Here is a 22,500-nt window from a genome sequence, read left to right as displayed (position 1 = left end):
CAATGCCAAATGGATGTTTTTGCCTGTCGAAATGGTACCCAAATCAAGCAGCTTCCATTGTCCCTATGTTCTCACAGTAAGTGCTCACCCATACAGCTCTGATTTGTCTCTTTGGTCGTACTTCCAGACAGAATTGCTTGACTTTGCGCAGCTGTTCAGGTGTGCTGCTCATTATTGGATGACTTTCTTTTTTTCTTTTCTTTTTTTGTCTGCTCCGCCCGCAGCAGCCCCTGCACCCTTGCTCCTCGCGCCATGCTGTATTACAGGGCTCTCCAAATGAGAGAGTGCTTTTGTCCAGTCCTTTGAAATCTTTGTCACATTCCTTTCCGACGCACAGCCCAACAACAAAGGAGCCTTCATGTTGTGGAGCAGATTGGAAAAAGACATAGACAAAACTTTGGTGGGATTAGACCTGGGAATGTGCCAAATGCTTTTGAATTATCGACAGGATCATTTTGTCTTGTTTGTTTGTAAACAACCCAGGACAAAAATGACATGTGTATTTGAAAACCAAAATACAGTTTGCTCCATTGTTGTCCATTGTCATTATGGAAATATGAACTACCTATCTGTTTATGTCTTAATGTGTCTCTTAGTGGTGACCACAGTTGAGGACAGGCCAGCAGCGGCGAATCAGGAAACAGAGCAGCCCTCTGTGCCAGTAGAAACAGGTAGCTTTTAACTGCTTCTCGGTTATGTTTTCATAAACTCACCCTTTCTAGGCTGGTGGAAAAGCAGAATTAAACGTTGTGTGTGGTTTGAACATTGATGTTTGTTTTTGTGGTGTGAGATCACTGGTGAGATCACTGGCCCAAGAAGAAAAGTGCCGACATATGAAAGAGTGAGTGAGGGCAGTGAAAAGGTTAAGGTCAGAGAAGTATCAGCCAAAGACAGGTGAAGCACATGATGTCAAGAGCAGAGAATGGAGAGGAAAAAGATGCACATACCACTGCATCCACAATGTTTCTGCATTAAAAAGCATTCATTTTCAAACTTGTAGCTACTGAAACATATGCAGTGAAAAAGCCTTTAAATTTGCAAAACATACTGCTCTCATTCAGTTAGTCTGTCAACAGTAGTTCAACGTTTGTGGCTGTCTTTAGCAGACCTGTGTGTAGGGCGAGATAAAAAGTGGCCTATTAATGACTGGTGTGTGGATAAAGTTGTACGACCTGCACCGACTTGCCTCATGCCTGCAGCTCTTGGTAGCTGAGTTCACAAAGCTGTTCTGAGTCTCCTTTAGTACAAAAGCTTAAACTTCACACTCACCACAGGAATGCTGTTATCCAATCACATTTACTTGTGCAAAATCATATAGAAGAGCGCGTACACACCTGCTCACAATGTATGCTGCTTACACAAACAGATCTGCGCTCACATGCACCGCGCTGCATTGAGATCAGCTTAATGCATTCGATTCATTTCATTTCAAGTTCTTTGTAAACCATTAGGGCAGAATGTGGACGGCATACCTGATTAAGTGCACAGAGAGTGTAATAGTTGAAGACAGGATCAGCCAAAAAACTGTCACTCATTCATTCCTAACGCACAGGAATTAGTTTCTGTGCACAGACTTGTCTATTAGCTAACACTTAATGTAGTTTCACTATGGCAAACAACACCTGAGCAATGAAGTTTGTAGACTCAAGGGTTTGATTCAGTTGCTAACCCACAATTGCCTTTACTGAAACTGAAGACTTATTTATGATCACTTTATGGAATTTAAAGATTTTAGGAACAGAGGGCCCCCTGCTGTTTCATTAAAGTATTGCTACAGCTGGTCTGCAGGTGTCTTGTACTATACAAATCAGGGACAACTTTATTGCAACTCGACAAATACTGATGGTCAAACTCTTATTAACTCAAATCTTATTTCCAGGTGAAGAGGATCAAGTGTCTATTGCAGAAGTCTCTTATTATTCCTATGAGTACGACCCAGACCTGTTTCTTGCGGATGGCAACACAGAAGACCAGCTTTACCTTCCACTTGGAGCAGAGATTAAGTCCAAGGTTCCTGAGGATATTCAGCCATCAACGCCAGACACAAGAACCAGTCCAGAGCGATGGTACAGTGATCATTTTGTCCACATCATCAGTAACATTGGTGAATTGTAAAAAGTAAATGCTATTTTTCTTCTTTTCACAGAAACAAATCTGAGCTCACCTCCAAATTGTACATTATTTGTGAATATGACAGACCAGAGACACACTTAGTCTGGAGAAGGTTTTTGGTGTGAAAGAGTATGTGAAAAGTGTGAATGATTTTCTTGTATATTGAAAATAGTCTCCTCCAGACTTCAGTTCATCTATAGGCACCAAGTATTGTCTTCATTGTCCTGCCTTATAATCACTAGAGGAATCAAGTATTTATATTTGTAATTACACTAAAAACAAAATATTTTGTAATATTTTTGATGGTATTTATTTGTAGTTATAAATCTGTTACATTTTGCCTGCCCTCATCTACAGTATTCTTTTTTTTTATTCTGCTACCTTATTGCTGTTTCACTTCTTATGTGTGTCAAAGATATTTTTCTTTCATAGCAAGCTTTAACCCAGTTGATGAAATGTTGACAAGATTCTGCTGGTATCCTGCTGGACATATGCTAACCATATGCTTTACAGGATCATAAGATGAAGTGTTTTGAGTCTACAGGGCTGCAGAACATAAGAGATCTTTGTTGATATTCCATTTTAATCCATTAAGCACTGCTATGGTCACACTTGTTACGTTTCAAAGACATCATTTCTGCTCTACATTGTGCAGCCCACAGACAGGCAGAGACTGGACCCACTCCAGAATGTACAGATGGACCCACATGTTGTACAGACTATAAGCTATTGTTTTGATTCAGAAGCAATCAATGTCAATCAAAAATGTAGTTTTGAATTTATGTAAATGTTCCAAATTTAGTAATTTACAGCCCTTTTAATGTGCCTTTAATCAAACAAAAATAAAAAGTCAAAAGTATACATTTCTGGATGATTGTCAAGTCGGGTTTGGGGCCATATCGGAGCCAGACAGAGGGGCATTGCTGTTGTTTATGAATGCTGTGTGGCTCCATTTCCTTTCAAAGGCTCGTTAAGTCTGGAGATAATTTCCTGTCAGCTGCTGCCAGTGTAATAACCATGTTCCGGCATAAGGTCGTCGCTTTGATAAATGGTTCTTACCCCTGTTGTGTTTCAGTGAGAAGCATAAAACATGTGTATGAGCAAATACATCTCAAACATTTGGATGTGTGTGCTATGTTGTGTTTGTGACACTGCTAACAACAGAACCCAGTTGCCAAAGCAGCAGCTGTGAGTGGGTTCACCTCTGTTAAAGTTTAATGTTTGTTTTTCTGCACATCACTTGTCATCCATCTCGGTGACTGTGGCCTCTGGCAGAGGAGGCCCTTAAATTGCCAGTACAAATCATAATTTGCATTAGAGCAGATCAAAGACGCCTGAAAAAGTGTAACAACATCTGAGGGAGTGTGCTCTCACTTCCAGAAGTGTGCTCCAGCTGCAATTCATGAAACATATCAACTGCTCAAGATAAAAGGCCACGTCTGCTTCACATGTGCTGAACTGGGACTGACCTGGCATCTATGTTATAGTAATAGTATGCAGCCAATGAATCTGGAAAATAAACATTCATCTCTAGCTTCCTTTTAGAAACCTTGTCTAATGCCCCTAAGTCAGCTAAATGAAGACATATGGAGTATTGTCAGAAGTGGAAAATAACTTTTTAATTTACACTCAATGCATTTGGGCTATACATACATTTAGAGTAAGTTTGCTTTGTTTTAGATGCACTGGCATTACTGGTTAAAACTGCTACTAACTACTTTTTCTCAAGTAATGTTGCTCAATATTGGCATGAGCTTTAGCTGCCTCAGAGTGGAGTCCTTTAGCAATAACAAAGCAGAATACCTGGATGGCTGCCTGCATCAGTCTCCCCGGTAACTTAATGCATGGTTGAAGAGTGATATTGCTTCTCCACACTGCAATGAGCAGAAAGAGTGAAAAGAGAAAGCAGGCAGAGGGGGATCTTGGTTTCATGGTTTACTGGGGGGGAGGTAGCATTACATGAGAGTGAATCCGAGTGATGACATTGTTCTTTGGGAGCAGCTGAGTGCACCTTTACAAGCAGCTCTGGTCGCCATTCACTTCAATGACAGTCAGTGGAGCGTCAGGGCAAAGCAGCGGGGCAGCTGTCACTTGGATGGGGTTTGGAGGAATTTAAGGATATTCACTGATCACAGTATTGGTAGGGAAGTCAATTTATAATGCAGAATCCTATAGAAAATATTGTACGTTAAAAACAGTACATTTTCTACACCATCTCTACAAAAGTGCTCTTGGAATGGAGAAGAAATATCCACAAATTGCAGGAAAAGAAAAAGGTATGAAGTTTGAAAATATCTTAATCTTCGTGCATTGTTTGTGAAGTGGTCTATTATTGTGTAATTTCTTACATTTGTAGGACCAGGGCCTGGTCGTTATGGGCTTCCTCCCACCATTGGATTTATTGGCCATGACTCTACAAAACCAACCAGTCCAGCATATTCATTCCATGGTCGGATGAGTAACAATAGTAAGTAACCAGTGTTCCTAAAAACTAGTGTTTGAACACAAGAAGTTAAGAGCTTTAAGAATTCCCTATTGTGTGTAATACCACATTTTCAACAGCAGAGGGAGATACAGCCCAGGATATCTCATGCTTGTAGCCTTATTTACCGTATTTACTACTATATAGTCACATTAAAGTGTTAAATCTTCCCTGTTTTTAGTGTACTCTGTTGACTCTAGTCCTGGGCCCATGTATCATATTAATGCCAAAATAACTCGTTTTGGGAAAGATGGAGCACCTGCATATTCAATGTTCCGCAGAATGCGAGCTCAAAGTAAGTGACATTTTGAATATTCTTACCGTCTATACCACTGGAAACTAATCTCAGTAATTGTTTTATTCTATAAACAGAAGAACTCATGCAGACCCCAGGGCCAGGCACATACAGCCCTGAAAAGGTACCACCGTGTAACCTTCAGCGCCGGCCCCCTCGCTACACCATGGCCTCCCGCACACTCTACCGCACTGTGGACGCAGTACCTTCCCCAAATAAGTACTGCCTGCCTCCACTTCTGGGCCCTCAAGTCCCCAACAAGCCAGCCAGTGCATGCTACACCATGTCTGCAAGCTACACCTCTGGGGGACCCGCGGTGGACTTGGCCAAAACCCCAGGACCATGTGGGTACAACAGCACAGATCCAAATGTTTATTTGCCTCGACAGCCAGCGTTTTCAATTCTGGGACGCCACACTTTACCAAAGGAGCACACCAAGAAACCAGGTCCTGGGACATACAACCCTGAAACTGTGACGGTCCATAAAGCCCGGGCCCCTGCATACTCCTTAGGCACCAGGCATTCTGAATTTGTCACACCACTAATCATACATTTACCTGATTGAAAACAGGAGTCATTTCAATGTACAAAGTACATTTATTATTTCCAAAAGGTCTTTGAAGCAATCATGACCCAGGCAAAATCATCTAAAATTAAATTGGCATGTATGTACATATACAGAAATATCAACAGAGTTTTAACTAAATTTTTTCAAAACACAGTTAAGAAAATTCTTGAGGTTCGGGAAAAAATAAAACAATGCATTTAAACCATTTTGCTCACAAAATGATTGCATTTTTAAAAAGATAATGGCAGTCAGTTTTTTACAGTGGAATAATAGCAAATAAAGTTTGTCATTACCTCATAAAAACTGAGGTGACTGAAAGAATAATAAACTAGTGGATTGCAACACATAAGATATAAACTTTTTGTAGTGTTTGCATTGCAAGACAATGACAATCCAGGAGATGGTGAGTGTGTAGTACAGGAATTTCATTCCTTTAAATCCTTCGGGAGGGGTCTTCTAAAAAGCAGTATGTGTGGCTCTGAAAAAACAAAAACAAAAAAACAACATTACAATTTGTAATGGCAAATTAAACATTCATTCCCCTCTGGATAAACTGCAATAAATTTACTTCTGTGCAAAAACAAAGGCTTCTAAAATTAAATTAATCAGATTTAATCGAGGTGGAGATTTAGTCTAGTTTATTATCAATAATCATGATTATTCAGGTCACATAATAATCTTAGAACTAAAATATAATAATCATAACAAAATTTAGAAGGAAAATATTGTCTTTTTAATTTTATCTAGAGTCCAAAAATACAGCTAAAGTTAAAGTACTTTTGATCCGTCAAATCAACATAATTCATCGTTCAGAAAGTGATTTTGTAAAACTAGCCACAAACTTGAGTCATAGAATGTGTTGGACAATAGGAATAGTAAATAATCAATTAACTTTTTTTTCTCACAATAATCATAACATAAATATTAGGTATAGTGACATCCTTATTTATGATCATGAAAGCAATAGGGAAACCATTATTTTAGAAAAAAGAAAAGCAAAAATCAATCAACAATGACTTAAAAAAAAAAAATCCATTATGATTATTTCCCCCCTCATCATCATATCGCCACCACGAGGAGCAGCCGTTTTGAAAACACTTGGATAGTGACTGAGACGTGTCCTTTTGTGGAAGTGAAGAGTCTCACCTGGTTTGTGTATCATGTAGTGCAACCAGCCTTGGCTCTGCTGCACCCCAAGTCCTCTCCATTCCTCCTCCGTCATCAGATGAGACGTGGGCACCAGTTTTGCCAGCTGCTTTGGAAGTACCACGTGTCTGTAGAGTTGTAGAGAGAGAACAGATGAAAATACTACACGTCAAGGGTTGAGCTTAGGGGGGAAACCTAAATTGTAGAAGGGACAAGTTGCAAAGCTTTGTTAAATAAACATAATCATGTTTTCATCAGAAATCTCATATTTTCATTTTTTTTTTAATCAATGAAAAAGTAGAACATTCTTTAAAAAGGGTGGAACGTGGACAGGGCAAAACGATCAAGCAGAATAAACGTGACTAGTGGACTATTTAAATGATTGTAATCGTATTTTATATATTTATAATTGTTATTTGGACACTACTAACTCTAAAACAGAGATGGACCGTCACCAACATGATTAAATCACATTTGCAAAATAAACTTAATACATTTGAAAGAAAAAAAACGCCTTCAGTCATCATATTTAAACATAAATTTCAGTATATGCATTTAAAAACCTTAATAAAACAACATACATTTCAGGGGGGGAATAATCACCGACTCCTCATATAATAGTGGCAATAATAGTGGCAATAATAGTGGCAGCACTAGAGGGACAGGTGGTCAGGCTCGAGCAATGACACTTCGCCTTCGGTGGTGATGGTTGCATGTGATGGCAATAGCGTTAATTATGTAACGCAGCTTTGGCCAGTTTGTCAGGACCGAGGAGCTAACGTTAGCTAACAGCTATCTTAGCCTTTATGACAGCTCTCCCGCATTGAAGTTCACACAAACCACCAAGTGTAGTCGAAGCAACTCAAAGATTGTGAAATATTGTATTATTTGGAGCTAAACCACCATAGCTAGCTTAGCGTTAGCGAAAGCCATGCAGCAAAAAAAACACATACGAGACGTTAGCAAGTTGTTAGCACCAAATAGCATTTTTCTTTACCTGTACTCAAAGTCGTCATCGGTGTATTTATCGGAGTAGTATATTTGCTTTTTCGACATGCTTCGTTGACAATAAAGTGCAGCTTTAAAAGATGTTCGTCTCGCTCGAAAAGTCAGACGACGGCAGTAAAATCACGGGAGCTCCTGCTGCTGTCATATGCCGCTGTTTATTCAAAACTTCAACGGCCCTCCGCTTTGCTGTGATTGGTCAGAAGTGGACACATGGACGAACCAGGACCCGCCCTCCTCTGTCCTGATGACTGAGATCGTCTATAAGTGTGATGCTCCATTATGGTTGTTTACATTGTGGTACATTCGTGTTCTGATTTGTATGTGAAGTGATGATTCAAACACACAATGCATTATATTATTCGATTACAAGTCATGTATCGGTTAAATCCAGCTGATATTAATGTTGTTGTGCTTTCGATTCTGTAGTTCGTAAACTAGAAGTCATTTTGTTTGCAGGTGCGATTGTGTTCTTGTTGTAATCACGTTTGTCAGGACCTTAATGAGTGTTGCTTTTTCACAGCATGATGTGTTCCCACTCTGAATGCTAATGCACAGTCCCAAAAGGTAAACATTTACTATTGACAGGGCAAATTAACTTATTCCCAGGCTTTTTTTGTGACGATTTGTTAAAATACCTCTCTAGGCCTGCCTGTTTATTGTCACAGTACCAACACTGCCACAATTGCAATGCACTGATCAATACCCATTGGTTCATCAGTAACTTTACTCTGAAGCTCATGGGGATTGGCTGCATAGAAGAAGGAGGGTAAAGTTTGTTGTCATACGTTTTTGGTGTTGAAACTTTTTAGAGAAACTTCAGAAAAAGGAGCCACTGTATCTTTTTTGGCTTGACATGAGTAAGTAAATTTATATTTCACAATTGTTGATTTGAATAGATTAATGGCAGACTATGAGGATACCACACATACTTTAAACTAAGTAAACGTAACCAATGAGCTGGTATTAATATTTGTATTTGTAGAACTAAACCTCTTTATTGTATGTTGACTAGGCCTGAAGTGTAACAAATAGTCTTTGTTTTTTTAATACATTGATTGAAGTGATTTGGTGAATTTGTTGTGCTTCAAAAGTAAAATATCAGACTTTATTTCAGATCATTTGAAAGTGCTTGTGCTCAGCTGTACAAGGATCAGCCTCATAGCTCCCGAGGGAAGTGCAGATGGCACATTGTGGAGTCTTCAGTAACGGGTCTTTGTTTTTGTCAGTTAGAGAGATTGAATTGCAAGTGAGAACACATACCCACTTAAAATAATTGGATGTAACTCATGGTGCCAGTATTCTTATTTATATAAATACTAACTTTTTAAATATAACAGATAAATGCTTGTAGTTAATCTACATTTTATTAATCATCAGACATCTTGTACAAGGTAGACTCCTTCTTGTTTTATAGGCTATAGCAAAAATGTTGCATAATAACTCTGAACGTAATACATATTTGTTATTCATGGATGTTGTTTTGATTGTGAGAGAGTAATGACCAAGGCAGATGTGTCTTTGCTAATACTGTCTAAAAGCTGCTGGGCAGGGCAGGGCTAATAGACTCAATGACATCATCCAAAGAGAGAAAGGGAGGGAGAGAGCAGAGAGCAGCCTGAGGCAGTAAAAGCCACCAGGCCGGCACAGACACAGAGGACAGCGGCATGGGAGTGGGACCGTGTGTGTGTGCGGACTGCAGAGGACCTGACTGCCTACACCTCCCTTTGACAGGAATATACTGCAGTGTTCGGGGACTGTAATCTTAGCTCTGGCTCTTTATTATTTTCACCTCTCCCCTTCCCTTTCCCCTCTTCCCCTTTTCTATCCATCTGTCCTCTGGAAGTGACTCCCCTTTTCAGCTCCTGCTACAGACGGCTCCTCCGGGCATGCTCCTTATGCCAAAGTATGGCCGTTTTCGCAATGAATCTGTGACTTCCTCTGACGACCTGATGCAGAGCTTAGCCATGAGTGGCAAAGTGGTGGCCACACCAGTGGTCTCCTCCTCCACGCCAAGCCTCCCTCTGCCCCCCTTGCCCCCTCTGGAACCTGGCCTCCGGTCCTCATCTGCATCTGGTGGTGTTGCAGCACTGGCAGATTCTCCATGTTTGGATGGGGAGCAGGATGGCACCACTACCTTCTGTATGCTCATTCCTAAAATGCCTCAGTGGAAGTTCTCCAACTCGCTACTCAGTCGTAGCCCATCCAATTCCAGCTCCAGTTCCAGCTCTAGTAAAGACTCTAGCAGAGCAGCAGTGCCACACTCACAGACCTCTGCCTCTCCTTCCTCCTCTTCCTCACATAGGCTCAATGTGGCAGCCAGCGGCCCAGTGGCCAGCCTAGCAGCTGTGCTTAACTCATGTGACCCTGTGTGTGTCACTCCATGTTCCTTACAGGCCATCCGGGGTCAAAGGGCAGTGGCCTCAGCAAATTCAACTAACCCCGGTGGACACAGCTTTGGGGCTACTGAGGCCATGGCGAGCCCTGGAAGTACTTTCAGCTGCAGGTCAGGACTAAACCGCAGGACCAGAGGAGAGGGAGCAGTGTGGCTCGGGAGCGAGGAGCTCAGCCAGAAAAGCAGCTTTATTCACAAACCTACCCAAGGCTGGCTCCATCCTGACAAGAAGATTGCAGGACCAGGTGCCTCTTATATTGTCAGGGTAAGTGCATAATATATATCTGTACTTTTAACATTTCAGAGCAGCTAAATCATGATGATGGCTCTATGTAACATTCCCCCTGGGTGCAGACAGAGGGTGAGCAGAAACTGAGCAATGCAGCTCATGAAGCAGAGGCTGAAGAATATATAATTTAATCAAGATAGAGGCGCCTGCCTTGGTGCGCCTGCCTAGAGGACTGCGTCAGACAAAACACAGGGTGGAGATAAACAAAGCACATCCCATGGTGTATTATTTTCCATTTGAAATAGGATAGTCATTTGGACTTCTGCTTGAGTATGCTAACACCTGAAATGAAGCCTATAAGAAGTATTGCACAATTTATTAAAAAAGAATACATTCTCAGAAAATAAAAAAGTAGACATACACATAGAGTCATGATGTGTTTACAGGGATCTCCATATTGCCTCCCTGCTTCGTTCCACCTCCTTCTCCTCTACGCCTCCTCCCTCAATCACTACGCAGCTTCCTTTTTCTTAGCGTTATCCTGTAGCCTCAAACTAATGCCATTGTCGTTGATTAGTCCTGTTTGGAGGCTGAGATGCTTTCTAATGCTATTATACAGGCTCCATTCATTCCTATATTCAATTACATTTAATCACAGTCATTTGCATCATGTGATGTGGGAAAGGATGGTGTATGGGAGTGGTTTCTCTCTGTAGGATGTTTTGGATTGCTGTTTTTGAGAAATCTCCTTGATGACTCTATGCCCTAAATCAGTCATGTGTATGGAATTTTGTACATACTTTGGAAAGCTACTATTAAAGGTGTGACATATGAAATACAAGCAGTGCAATAGGCAGTGCATGTAATAGTGTCAGAGTGACATTATATTTCTGCTGTGCTGTGACATTTAATCAGCATTGCTCCCATAGGAGAAAACCATTCTGCCACATCCGTCATTTCACTGCTTTACTGTACCGCAAACACACCTGCATGCGTGTATATAACGGACGGAGAAGAAACATTAGGCTATACAATACTATATAGAAAGAATATTGCAGGTTTTTTGGTTTTTGGTGTTGTGTACCATCTGGGAAGTATCCAGACTCTGCTGAAGCTACACTAACCATGTTCCCAACTCTACCCCACCTATTTGTTACCATATTGAGAAGATAAAAGTGTATCCTTGTTATTAGGTTGCATTAGAATTGGATTTCATAATATACACCAGCCAGTTGTGGCATTGGAGAAAATAAAACTAAATTGCCAACACAATTCTCCTGATGAAAGACTTCTAAATCTTTAAGCTGCAGACACTGAGATCGTTTTTTTTCCTGTTTGGTTTTATAAGTTGACCGGTAGTCTTAAATTTGCAGCAATCACATTAGCAAAAATCGCAAATATAAATAATCCTATAAATGTGCTTTTAAGTCTTCTAATCTAGCCACGCCTCTATGACCCGCCCTCCTGAACCGTCAGCCATTAATACGTTTGTTTTTGGCTGTCCCCAAGTTTCATATTACAATGTTTTAGAAGTCAATGGATTGATAGCAACTAATATTGAGAAAATTGTAATTAGTATTCGAATAATTGTTACCTGAACTATACACAGACTCCAAAACCTTCCATGCTGAGAGAAGTTTTATAACTGAGCAGGAAAACACCAAATTGACACAGGAAATGTACATTTAGCGTTTCATGCTGTAAATATACTTGAATGTCTTCAAGCGGCATCACTTTCAAATTCTCCAGCCTCACAATCTGAACAACTTAGGTTTGTCATAAGTATATACACCATCAGATCCTTCCCTTGCATTTCTCAGTTTAACATAGTCTCACAGGAGCTATATTATTTTTTCTTGACATGCCATTGTCTAATTCTGGCATAATGCTGTCTAACTGGCCTCCATAGTCTCACTACATTTGCTATTCAAACCTCCTCCTCTGGATGCATAATCATGGGGCTGGAACACTTAAAGATCATACTATGTTGACTCTTGGTATCATATTATGTTGACATTTCAAGTCTGTCAGGCCAATATTGATCTCCATCCTTTCTGGGACAATCTGAAAACACACTTATCTATACTAATACTAATATCAAAACCAGTTACTCGTTTGACACATACCTTTTCCAGACAGTTTTAGAATGAGCTTGAGCTTTATATCAGAAGACCAAATGATGACATGAAGATTATTTTGTGTTAAAAAATACAGGCGTTTTTTGTTGTCGAGTCTGTGTACAGTTTCTCCTCAAAACTGCTAAAATATGAATTTGCTTTCACAGTACATGGGCTGTATTGAAGTACAGAAGTCAATGCGCTCTCTAGATTTCAACACACGCACTCAGGTGACCAGGTAAGGTGATTTACTCACTTAATAATGTGAAACAAATACAATTTATACCTGGGCCCCAAATAATGCTTTAAAACAGAGGACTTGTAAGTGCAAAGAACGATGGACCTACATACCTAAATGCAAAAGAATTCAAACTCATAGGTAGGTATTACTCAGTTACTGCAGATCAATTATATTTACTTGAGTAACTTTTCAAATACATTTTGCTTTTCACAGTAGTTTTCTAGCAGCACACTTTTACTACGTGGGTGATATTTCTATTGGGGTTTACATGAGTAAATATCTTTTCTCAGTTTGGTCTTTTCTATCTTTAGACATATTAAATGTTGCACATTATTTAATGTTTTGTCCTTTCAGCTACATTAATGTCAAGGTTCAGATGACTCTTATTTGACTTATATTTCCAAATAATACTTATTTTGAAGTAACAGTACACATGTGCACCTTAAGTTCATTTCCTCTCAGGATTACTGTCCGATCATGTGATGTTATTGTTATAAAACGGATTTCTTGCACTCCATTACCTCACGGGAGGGTTGCACTCTAGTCACTCACCCTCCCCGCCTCTCTCCCGCCAGAAAATCAATAATTGGTAATCGGAGCCCACAGTGCGTCCCAGGCTTAAGTGCAGAGGGAGAAGAGGGTGCATGAGATGGAGCGATAGAGCGAGGAATATATTATTGATGATGTTTGCTAATGACTGTGGAAAGCTGCAGTGGTCCTGGGAATGCGCCCCGCTGGATAAAGTCTCAGGTCACAACAACAAAAGGAGGATGGTATTTGTCTAAAATTCGTTATTGCTCCATTATATCTGTACTGATCAAGAATCTAAATCTAAATCGATGTACTGTTATGTTCATTTTCTGCACAAAAAAGTGACTTTAAAAGAATGGATTGTGTTACAATTTAAACCATGCCCTAGCATTGTGGTTTCCTATTTACTCCTACAGTATTAAGAACAGTACTTTCTATGTGTAAGTAACAGTGTGTCTTGATGCAGACAAAAACAACATCAGACTATGGCTCCTCCACTCTCTTGTCTCTCTTTCCACCCACATCAGCATGACTCATAACAACAATGTCATTTTTTTTCTTTCTAAAATCCACGTGAAGACCTCTGGATGAGATGTTCTTGGGCCATGTCTTGTTAAATATTTATGAGCCACTTGATAGGGAGAGCGGCGTTCTTCACTGCTGTCCCCTTGCAGCAAATGCACCACCTTCTCCTGTACACGCACATTCTGCTAGACATGTAAACGTCACAGTGAGACCTAGAGATAAAAAGCCATTAGGCATTTTCTCTGGAAGCAATATCTTGAAAAACATGCTCTTAGATAATCCTGATTTTTATTGAATTAAAAGTGATCTTCTGTAAACTTAAATATATCTACTGAGTAAGCTGAATCTTCTGAAGAACTGAAGATTAAAGTTTAAAAGAAAAGAAGAGTTTTAAGAATGTCTAAACACACTGGAAACAGCTTTTACAACATTTGACCTGTTCTGGGCTTACGACCTCTGACCTTAGCCTGGGGCAGACAGCACAAAGACTCTGTTCATGTTTAAGTACACGTTTATCCATTGCAGTGAGGCCCTAGTTTGTAACGTTCACTTACTGTGCTGTTTAGTTAATAAGAATGTGTATTGACAAAAACATGTCATTTTGTTTAACGTATTGCCCACTGTTATAGTTTGACCTATGAACCCATTTTCATTCTCTTAATTAGAGAAGCCATCAACAGACTGTGTGAATCAGTGCCTGGTGGGAAGGGTGCATGGCGTAAGAAGGTTTGTGCGATAAATCTGGCTTTTTTTACAGTTATTATTTCATGCCAATTACTTCATAAGGTTGTTTTGTCTTTGATAGGCGCAAAATAAAGCTCTGCAGTCCATCATGGGTAAGAGTAACCTCCGGTTTGCAGGCATGAGCATCGCTCTCAATATTTCCATAGAAGGACTCAGCCTTCTCATCCCAACCACACGACAGGTGAGATCCTCAGAAGCACACCACACCTGTATGTGAGGATTAAACAGGGGATTGTCTGTGTTCCAGGTGATCGCTCACCACCCTATGCAGTCCATTTCATTTGCCTCTGGGGGAGACACAGTGAGTGCAATTGTAGCTCTTCTCCCTTTAAATGACTGAAATGGACATTTGGCAGTGAGCAGATGGGTGCTCATTGGTTTCAAATGTCATAGCCTAGGACTCACTTAACGGCGTTGATCTAGTTATGTGCTATTTTTCTAACTGGATTGTTGCATTTTCTTTCTTTCTGCTCTAGGATACTCCTGATTATGTTGCATATGTGGCAAAAGATCCGGTAAATCAAAGAGGTGGGCATATTTCATGTGCATTTTATCATTACATGATATTGTTTTTTGTGTGATTGTTTGCTACGGTCCGAAGGGCGGAGGGACAGATTGGTAGCCATGATTCTGCCCCAGGACAGCTGTGGCTATTGGCCATAGAAGCAGGCAAGGCAAATGTATTTGTAGAGCACAATTCATAAACACATCTAAACAGGATTTTGTTGAATAGAAGTCCGTCTCAGGAAGACTGTTCCAGATTGTAGCTGCACAAAGCTGAAATGCAGATTCCTCATGTTTAGTTCTGACGCTGGCACCAGTTGGAGGCGGTGCCTGAAGTCCTTAGAGTCTGAGATGGTTCATATGGCACTAAACATCAGATCATAAATAATATGCTAAATAAGAATATATTAATCTTAGTGTCCCATGATTAATACTTTAATAATGACTCAGTGTCTTCTGTTTGGTTGTTGTCCCATAGCCTGCCATATCCTGGAGTGCTCGGATGGTTTGGCTCAGAGTGTCATCAGCACAATTGGTCAGGCTTTTGAGCTGCAGTTCAAACAATATCTGCACAGCCCCCCAAAGAGCATGACATCTGCTGAAAGGTGACTATTCTCACTCGCCTCATTATCCTGGGTTTCAACTTCCTGTGTATAGGTGACATGTTTAGTACATTTTACCAGTCAATAGGTGTGATATTTTGTTTAGAATTGTTCATTTTTCATCACTTTGAAAACAAGGGTAGTGGAATGTGTTTAAATGTACCTTGTGTCTGCAAAGTTTGACAATCGAATTTAATTTGAACTAATCAGTCTGAAAATCCACATGGTTATGAAATCTATATGGTATATTATTTCAACTGTGAATATTCTTAAAATAGAAAGAGATGAATATTGCCATGTCCAGGTCAGTGAGGCCAGAGGAGGCGATGTGGGGCGATGAGGAGGACTTCTCAGATCATAACTATTACAACAGCATCCCGGGGAAGGAGCCCCCTGTTGGTGGAGTGGTAGACACCAGGCTGCGGTCCAGTTCTGCTCTGCTTGGTCACATTCACACACAACCTCAGAGCAGGAACACATTACAGGTAAATCATCACAACAGTGTTATAATCCATTGCAAGATAGGACAGTAATAAAAAATAAAATAAATTGTATTATCATAAAAAATATAGAAGTATCATAAAGTTAATTGAATAAAACATTTTCAGAGTTTCCCCTAGTGGTCGCTATTCTTCTCGGGTCCATTCAGCATAAAATTTACATTTTCATAAAACGTTATACGTAACCACATTGACCTTTTTACAAAATATGTCAAGGAAATACAACTTAATATTCAATACAGTTCTTTTATATTTTTTTAATTTTAAAGACGTTTTAATGAATATCTGTGTCCTCTTTATCTTATGCTCACAAACAGATGATTCTAAGCTGCTGGGGATCTTAACAATGCAGTTCTCCTCAAACAATTTGATTTTGAGAACTAAATCACCTGAGCTGACCAACCCACTGTTTATCTACAAATAATTTGGGGTTGTTTTTATAGAGGCATCATGCATGTAACACAGAAGGCTTATCTTTAATAATAGAGTAAGTCGACCTGTAATAGAGTGATGTGCATCTCATCCACACTGGTCCTATGAGAGCAGCCAATAACGACCATGGACGCTCCATTCTGAGCGAGCTGTAGTTTTGAAAGTATTCCTGTGTAACACTGGACCAAACGACTGTGCAGTTATTAGAAATAAGTTTCTCACTAAGTTTATATAGTTTATCTGCTCTTTACTACTTTTCAAATAGAAGCACACATAGATGTATTTGTAACTGAATAAAAACTCTATATATAATTGCCTTTTGCTGAATGCTAAATACTGTGGTGTGTTCAAGCAGATGGGTTCAGCGTCTCGGAGAGAACCGACCTCACATCCTCCTGGACAGTTGTGTTATGAACTTCACTGGGACACAGAGGTGACTCACAGCTCAGGTGAGACCCCATGTGGTAGAGAACGTACACTGTCTGAACCCAATGAAGACTTTCAAAATTGTCCACTTTTAACATGCAGATTTTATGGTCGTATCACTGAGAAAAGGGACTGTTGATCTCATTTTTCTAATTGTTAATTAAAAAAGGCATATATTCTTCACCATTCATGTATTTATATTCAGTCAATGTATATATAAATATTTTCATTTAAGACCCTCTTTTTTGGAATTTCCAGATGTTATTCTAGTTTATATTTTACTGTATTATTCATTGTTGTATGTTGCACTATATCGTCACAGCTAATTCCTAGTTAGTGACTTTTCTTCACTGACAATGACAACACAATTTTTTTCTGATTCATATATAAAATAAACAAACTAGTGACTTGTTTAGTTGCCGCAATTAAAACTCAAATTGTATTTCCTCAGGATTGACCTCAGATGGATACCTGTGTTCTGATGGACATCCAGTAAACAGAGACTATGAGGAGCACCAGTATGTCAACACTCAGAGTCTGGACAACCTGGAGTCTCTCACACACGAGCTCAATGGACACAATGCAGCAAAAGCACCCGACAGTCCCAAGAAAGACCTCTTTGATATGAGTAAGATTGGTATTTAAATGTGAGATGTTTTATTAGTTTAATTATTCACTTCTATGCCTACTTCCTGCAGGGCCGTTTGAAGATGCTCTGAAACTCCACGAGGCCAGCAGTGGACTCGCAGGCTCCACTGTGCCCCTTGTGTCTGGCTCTGGAGGAGGAGTGCGTGTGCTGGAGGACCAATGGCCCAGTCCTCCCCGCCGCCGGGCCCCTGTGGCTCCAAATGAGGAGCAACTGCGCAGAGAACCATGGTACCACAGCCGTATGAGCCGGAGGGATGCAGAGAAACTCTTGATTAGAGATGGGGACTTCCTAGTTCGGGAAAGCACAACCAATCCAGGGCAGTATGTGCTGACAGGCATGCACTGTGGCCTGCCCAAACACCTGCTGCTGGTGGATCCTGAAGGAGTGGTGAGTAAACCGATCTTGTCAAGACCCTAACATGCTACCCAGCGCACACAAAATCATACTTCTCACTGTTCACTATTCAGGTCCGGACCAAGGACATGCTGTTTGAAAGCATAAGTCACCTTATCTCATATCACCTGAAGAACGAGCTGCCCATTGTAGCAGCAGAGAGTGAGCTTCACCTCAAACAAGTTGTCAAAAGAAAACCATAAGAATATCTGTATGAAATGGTAACTATTTATAAGGATTTTGCTGATTTTGTTTGTTTTTTATTTACTTCTGATTGAAAATATAACGTTCTCATTACAGATTCATACTGGCATGAAAACTCTTGCATTTTTTTTACCTTTGGCAAATCCCAGCTGTGAAGAACGGCTTCAATATTTTTGCGGGACACTCGTTTTTTGACAAATTTAAGAAAATTATCTAAAAATGTAACAGATCTGTTTTACGCTACTGATTTTGGAGCTGTAAATGTCAAAGTTGTACGGTCGTGGATGTTTTGAGATATCATAAAAGACAGAGGATTGTGTTCAAAGATACACACAAGACGTCTGTGGTTGCGATCTGTAACATTATGTCCTGTTAAAAGTGCCACTCAAGGAACAAAAGCTGTACCTTTCACCGAAGCCTACTGAACAAAATGAAACTTGTTGAGGATTTCTAAATTAATCTCATTGAAAGGTGTCCGCTCCATTTGGTGACTCAGACTTACAGGTCACGCAGATGGAACAAATTATATTTTGAATAAGATACAGACAATGATGTACTAACCAGAGACTCCTGGTCCTGCTTTTAGAAATGTGTTATCAACATAATTTATTAAGTTACATTTTGTTACAATATAGTAAACCTACTTTAAGCATTTAGTTTTTCTGAAACATGTTTTTAAGGGCTGTTCATATTTTCATGTGTGACTTTGACTGTTCTCGTTCTCAGAAGCCCAATAGCTTTCTTGGCTACACTTAGTATCTAAGTCTGTACATCTCTATCATGTTCAACTTCAGTGCCTTATACCTACAGGCTTTGGTCTTATTGATATGCAGTTATGACACAAATGCAAAACAATAACCTGATTAAAAAATGAAAACACAACACAATAATAGCTATTAACAGTAAATTAAGCTGCTTTTATTTAATGCTGGATGCTTATTGTTAAGTAACACATTTTGTAAGTGTGTGCTTGTGTCCTTATGTGTATGTCCACTGCAACTCAGGAAAAAAACAACATAATAATTGTATAATATCAACTATTTACACTGTATTTCTGCAAACTGTTACATTGCATTCTATTCTGTTCATCGTCTGTGCTTCACAAGAGACAGTTTGAGATGTTGACATTGTCACTCATGAGTTTCTGCCTTCTGTGCCATGTGTCAGCGTCTGATGCACAAGCAAATTATTTAATGGTCTGCGAGTTCATTCAACAGTAGCTTTACCAATAAAATAATACACAGTTAAAGGCACACATGTATTTTGTTGTTATTAGTCAATAAGCAGTGATCATGATGCAGGTAAAACAAGACACAACATGCAGGTAATATATGTTTTCTTTTATTATTCCAAATCATATAAAACAGCAGCTTGTCACAAATGTGTGTATTTTTGTTTTTGTTCTTTAAGATTTTTTGTTTGTTTGTGCTGAAGGTTTTTTGACAGGACAGTTGTAGCGTGAAATGGGGAGAGAGAGGGTAGAGACATTCGGCATATGGTCAAGGCAGAGAATTGAACTCACAACACTGCGGTGGTAACAACTACACACGTGCAACCTTATCCACTGCTTCACTGGGGAAACATGGCGTAGCTCTGCAATAGTTACCCCGTGTCCACATTCGGAAACCAGCAAAAGCTCCAGTAATTCTAAAAAAGGCACTGAAATGTTCTCTGCTAAGCTGAGGCGATGAGGTATAAACTTACAATAAGAGCAATCCACATAACAGCTGATTGAATGTTGTTAATGTAATCCATGCCCTGTGGTTTAATTTCTGGATATAAATCTTACAGATTAGTGATCTGGCTGTGACATCCTCAGGATTTGGAACAGAAGATCCTGAACGTCCTCATCCATATGGCCCTGTAAATTAGAATAATGCACCAGTCAAGCTTTTTCAGTTCGATAGCAAGACCAAAAAGCCTGTTACAAGCCTTTAACTAATTTCAAAATGACTCTGAATAAATAATAGTTAAAACATTTTGGTACGTCTGGGACAACATCGGCCAAAAAATTGTTTTGCAACATAAATTCCTAGCTACAGCCAGAATAGGCAGAGCAGATGAATCAGAGCCGGTATCGGATATCAGTATTGGTATCGGTGCATTCTGAGACTTGGTTTGCAGTTAGTTTAAAAGGGTAAATCGTTTGATAAGTGTTTGTGGCTTGTACAGTATAAACTAACCTGCACAGCTGACAAAAGATGAGAGCGATACACTGTCACAACTTGCCTGTGCTTCTTCTCCCAGTCCTGAAAAAAAAATTTGGTCAAAATAAAAATAATAAAAACAATGAATTTCCTCTGTACCTGGAGCTGCTGGGTGAGTATAGCCACTCTGTTCTGTAAGGCCACTTGCTGCCCAGGGTTGTTGTTGTTGTTATGATGAGAAGAGGAGGAAATGCCCAGCGGAGGTGAAAGAGCGCCTAGAGCTTCCTTTAGCCGGAAAACCTCTTTGGACAGCTCTGTGATCTACAACAAGAGCATCATTTTGAGTCAATATTATCGAAATTACAGATGCAACTGAATAGGTTGTGACGTACCTTACGATCCTTCTCCTTCACTAGATTTTGAGATTCCTGGATCCCGTTATAGAGCTCTTGTATGTGACTGGACTGAGCTTGTATTTCATTGAGTTGCTGTTGCATAGCGGCCACTTGAGTCTCTGCAGCCTGTCGCTCACTTTTGTTAAAAAGAGCCTCCCTCTGAACCTGGAAAACCTGTAGAACGGCAGAAAAAATAAATAATAATAATACTATAGCAACTTTGATTGTATACATGTCACACACACACACACACACACACATACACTAGCAGATATATAATGTAAGGGAACATGGAAAATATCATTGTACAAATGGAGTTTTGGTCCGATAGTCAAGCACAAACGGCCTAATAAGGGTAGTGAAGGAACAAGAGAAAGTTATATAAATAATGTAAAAGGAAACAAGAGGCCGTCATAGAACACAGCCCTCATTGTTGCACCCACAAAAACAGCATACAACTTAACTATAACCATAAGATAATAACACTTACCTCTGTGCAGGTTTTCTCGTGTTTGCGAGTGAGATCATTAAATCGAGTGGTTATTGCATTTATTTCTGCTTGCATAGACAGACGCAGTGCTTCATGGTCCTCTTTGGAGATTAGACCCTGCTCTGCTGCCTTCTGTGACTTCAGTTCTCTCAGCTCTATCTCTTTGTCAGTCAAAGCGTCCTCAGCTGCTGCTGCCTTACCCTGTACGGCCTGCAGGGCGTGCTGTAGCTCTTCCTGTCATATAAACACAGCAGCACAAAAGCAGAATTTACATGATGATAAAATGCATGGATGTAATTTTTCTCCAGTCTTCTCTAGCATTTTGTAACTTATAACTATGTCTCATTATTTTGAGCATTATTTAGGAACAATATTTGTTTTAACAACCTTGACTTTCTCATGCTCTTCTTTGGACACTGAGTGTTGGAGAGCTTCAAAATTGGTCTCTAGTCGTGCAGCTCGCTTCTCAGCTTGTCCCCTTTGTGCCTTCTCCTCCTGGAGCTCTTGCAGTGTCTGTGCTAGTTGCTCTGATACTGCAGATAACGCCTCGTGATGGTTAGAGAGCGGGATGGCATCTTTCTCCTGCAGGGCATCCTGAGCTCGACCTTCTCGCTCAGCACACAAACAGTCCAACGCCTGAGCTGCTTCCTGCCTCGCAACTTCAAGTTCCTCTCTAACTGCGGCCAGGGTCTGTCTTGAAAGGTCTTCAACAGACATGGAGATACACACAATTACAGTTAGACTTTAATCAGCAAGTTGAGCCGAAAGGTAAAACGATGTAACTATGTGAATTAGCCCTTGAACTATATCTCTAACCATTAAAACCTACAGTATTTTTAGCAGGAAAAATTAAAATGCTTTTCATTTAGCTATTAACTCACAATTGCTACTTGGTGAAACTTTGTAGAAAACATTCTGATACAGTCTGTTTAATCTCACAGTTGCAATAAATAATAAAATTCCGTCAACTGGACAAACTTTTTAGAGAGTGAGTTTGACCCCTCAATAGACATTGTAGTACATCTATTTTGTAATTGAAAACAGTATGTCTTAGTGAAATTAAGTCAGTTAACATAATAAAATACTAAAATAAATATAATTAAACCTAATTTTAAAAGCTTTACAAATTCAAATGATTACAGACGTCAGAGTCGGTTGTATGGTCATTTTGGGGGTCCCGGCATGAACATTTTGGGAACCCCTGCAACAGATACTCCTAATTGTCTCTAGGGTGTGTTGGTTAGGGTTAGGGTTAGGGGAAATTCCCTCCCAAAAACGTTCATCCAATTGACAGACTTTTGAAAATGCTTTTAAAAAAACGTTTTCATCAAAATAATTCTGTTCTAAAGACTGAATATCATACCTGAT

At 39.8% G+C, this 22,500-nt stretch overlaps 5 protein-coding genes across 6 annotated transcripts in view; 3 read left to right on the top strand and 2 right to left on the bottom strand.

Moving 5' to 3' along the window:
* The window catches only part of cpamd8 (C3 and PZP like alpha-2-macroglobulin domain containing 8), a 25,276-nt gene extending 21,616 nt beyond the window's left edge, over window positions 1-3,660 (top strand). Inside the window, exons 41-44 of the mRNA XM_072437911.1 lie at window positions 1-76; window positions 597-671; window positions 1,880-2,066; window positions 2,147-3,660. The exon at window positions 1-76 is cut by the window's left edge and continues 137 nt beyond it. Coding sequence (XP_072294012.1) covers window positions 1-76; window positions 597-671; window positions 1,880-2,066; window position 2,147 — 339 coding nt within the window. The 3' untranslated portion in view covers window positions 2,148-3,660. The remainder of the gene's footprint in view (window positions 77-596; window positions 672-1,879; window positions 2,067-2,146) is intronic.
* A 240-nt stretch (window positions 3,661-3,900) lies between these two features.
* Window positions 3,901-5,567, top strand: cimap1d (CIMAP1 family member D). Its single transcript, XM_072439286.1, has 4 exons — window positions 3,901-4,388; window positions 4,469-4,579; window positions 4,776-4,889; window positions 4,967-5,567. Exons 1-4 carry the CDS (start codon window positions 4,349-4,351, stop codon window positions 5,452-5,454), a joined length of 753 nt encoding a protein of 250 aa, XP_072295387.1. The 5' UTR covers window positions 3,901-4,348; the 3' UTR covers window positions 5,455-5,567.
* Window positions 5,467-7,802, bottom strand: cks2 (CDC28 protein kinase regulatory subunit 2). Its single transcript, XM_072439287.1, has 3 exons — window positions 7,601-7,802; window positions 6,604-6,731; window positions 5,467-5,935 (listed from the first exon to the last, which is right to left on the bottom strand). The coding sequence occupies exons 1-3, from the start codon at window positions 7,657-7,659 to the stop codon at window positions 5,883-5,885; spliced, it is 240 nt and encodes a 79-aa protein (XP_072295388.1). The 5' UTR covers window positions 7,660-7,802; the 3' UTR covers window positions 5,467-5,882.
* Window positions 7,803-8,358: 556 nt separating this feature from the next.
* Window positions 8,359-19,353, top strand: shc2 (SHC (Src homology 2 domain containing) transforming protein 2). 2 transcript variants are annotated; one of them, XM_072438349.1, is made up of 14 exons: window positions 8,359-8,468; window positions 10,005-10,268; window positions 12,517-12,587; window positions 14,312-14,372; window positions 14,452-14,571; window positions 14,638-14,691; window positions 14,867-14,918; window positions 15,373-15,499; window positions 15,801-15,981; window positions 16,784-16,877; window positions 17,306-17,482; window positions 17,553-17,890; window positions 17,971-18,117; window positions 18,197-19,353. In XM_072438349.1, exons 2-13 carry the CDS (start codon window positions 10,083-10,085, stop codon window positions 18,097-18,099), a joined length of 1,590 nt encoding a protein of 529 aa, XP_072294450.1. In that variant the 5' UTR covers window positions 8,359-8,468; window positions 10,005-10,082; the 3' UTR covers window positions 18,100-18,117; window positions 18,197-19,353. The 2 variants fall into 2 exon arrangements, with proteins under 2 accessions (XP_072294450.1, XP_072294448.1); XM_072438347.1 differs by lacking the exon at window positions 8,359-8,468 and having other exon boundaries at window positions 9,089-10,268.
* Window positions 19,354-19,464: 111 nt separating this feature from the next.
* On the bottom strand, window positions 19,465-21,849 carry ankrd24 (ankyrin repeat domain 24). Its single transcript, XM_072438072.1, has 6 exons — window positions 21,520-21,849; window positions 21,133-21,366; window positions 20,640-20,816; window positions 20,407-20,568; window positions 20,284-20,349; window positions 19,465-19,961 (listed from the first exon to the last, which is right to left on the bottom strand). Exons 1-6 carry the CDS (start codon window positions 21,847-21,849, stop codon window positions 19,893-19,895), a joined length of 1,038 nt encoding a protein of 345 aa, XP_072294173.1. The 3' UTR covers window positions 19,465-19,892.
* Window positions 21,850-22,500: the final 651 nt, after the last annotated feature.

The sequence above is a fragment of the Eucyclogobius newberryi genome, unplaced genomic scaffold, assembly GCF_026437365.1.
Source record: "Eucyclogobius newberryi isolate DKJ021-1_F unplaced genomic scaffold, fEucNew1.0.hap1 SCAF_9, whole genome shotgun sequence".
NCBI classification, from domain to species: Eukaryota; Metazoa; Chordata; class Actinopteri; order Gobiiformes; family Gobiidae; genus Eucyclogobius; species Eucyclogobius newberryi.
This window is presented reverse-complemented; position numbering and strand designations above follow the sequence as displayed.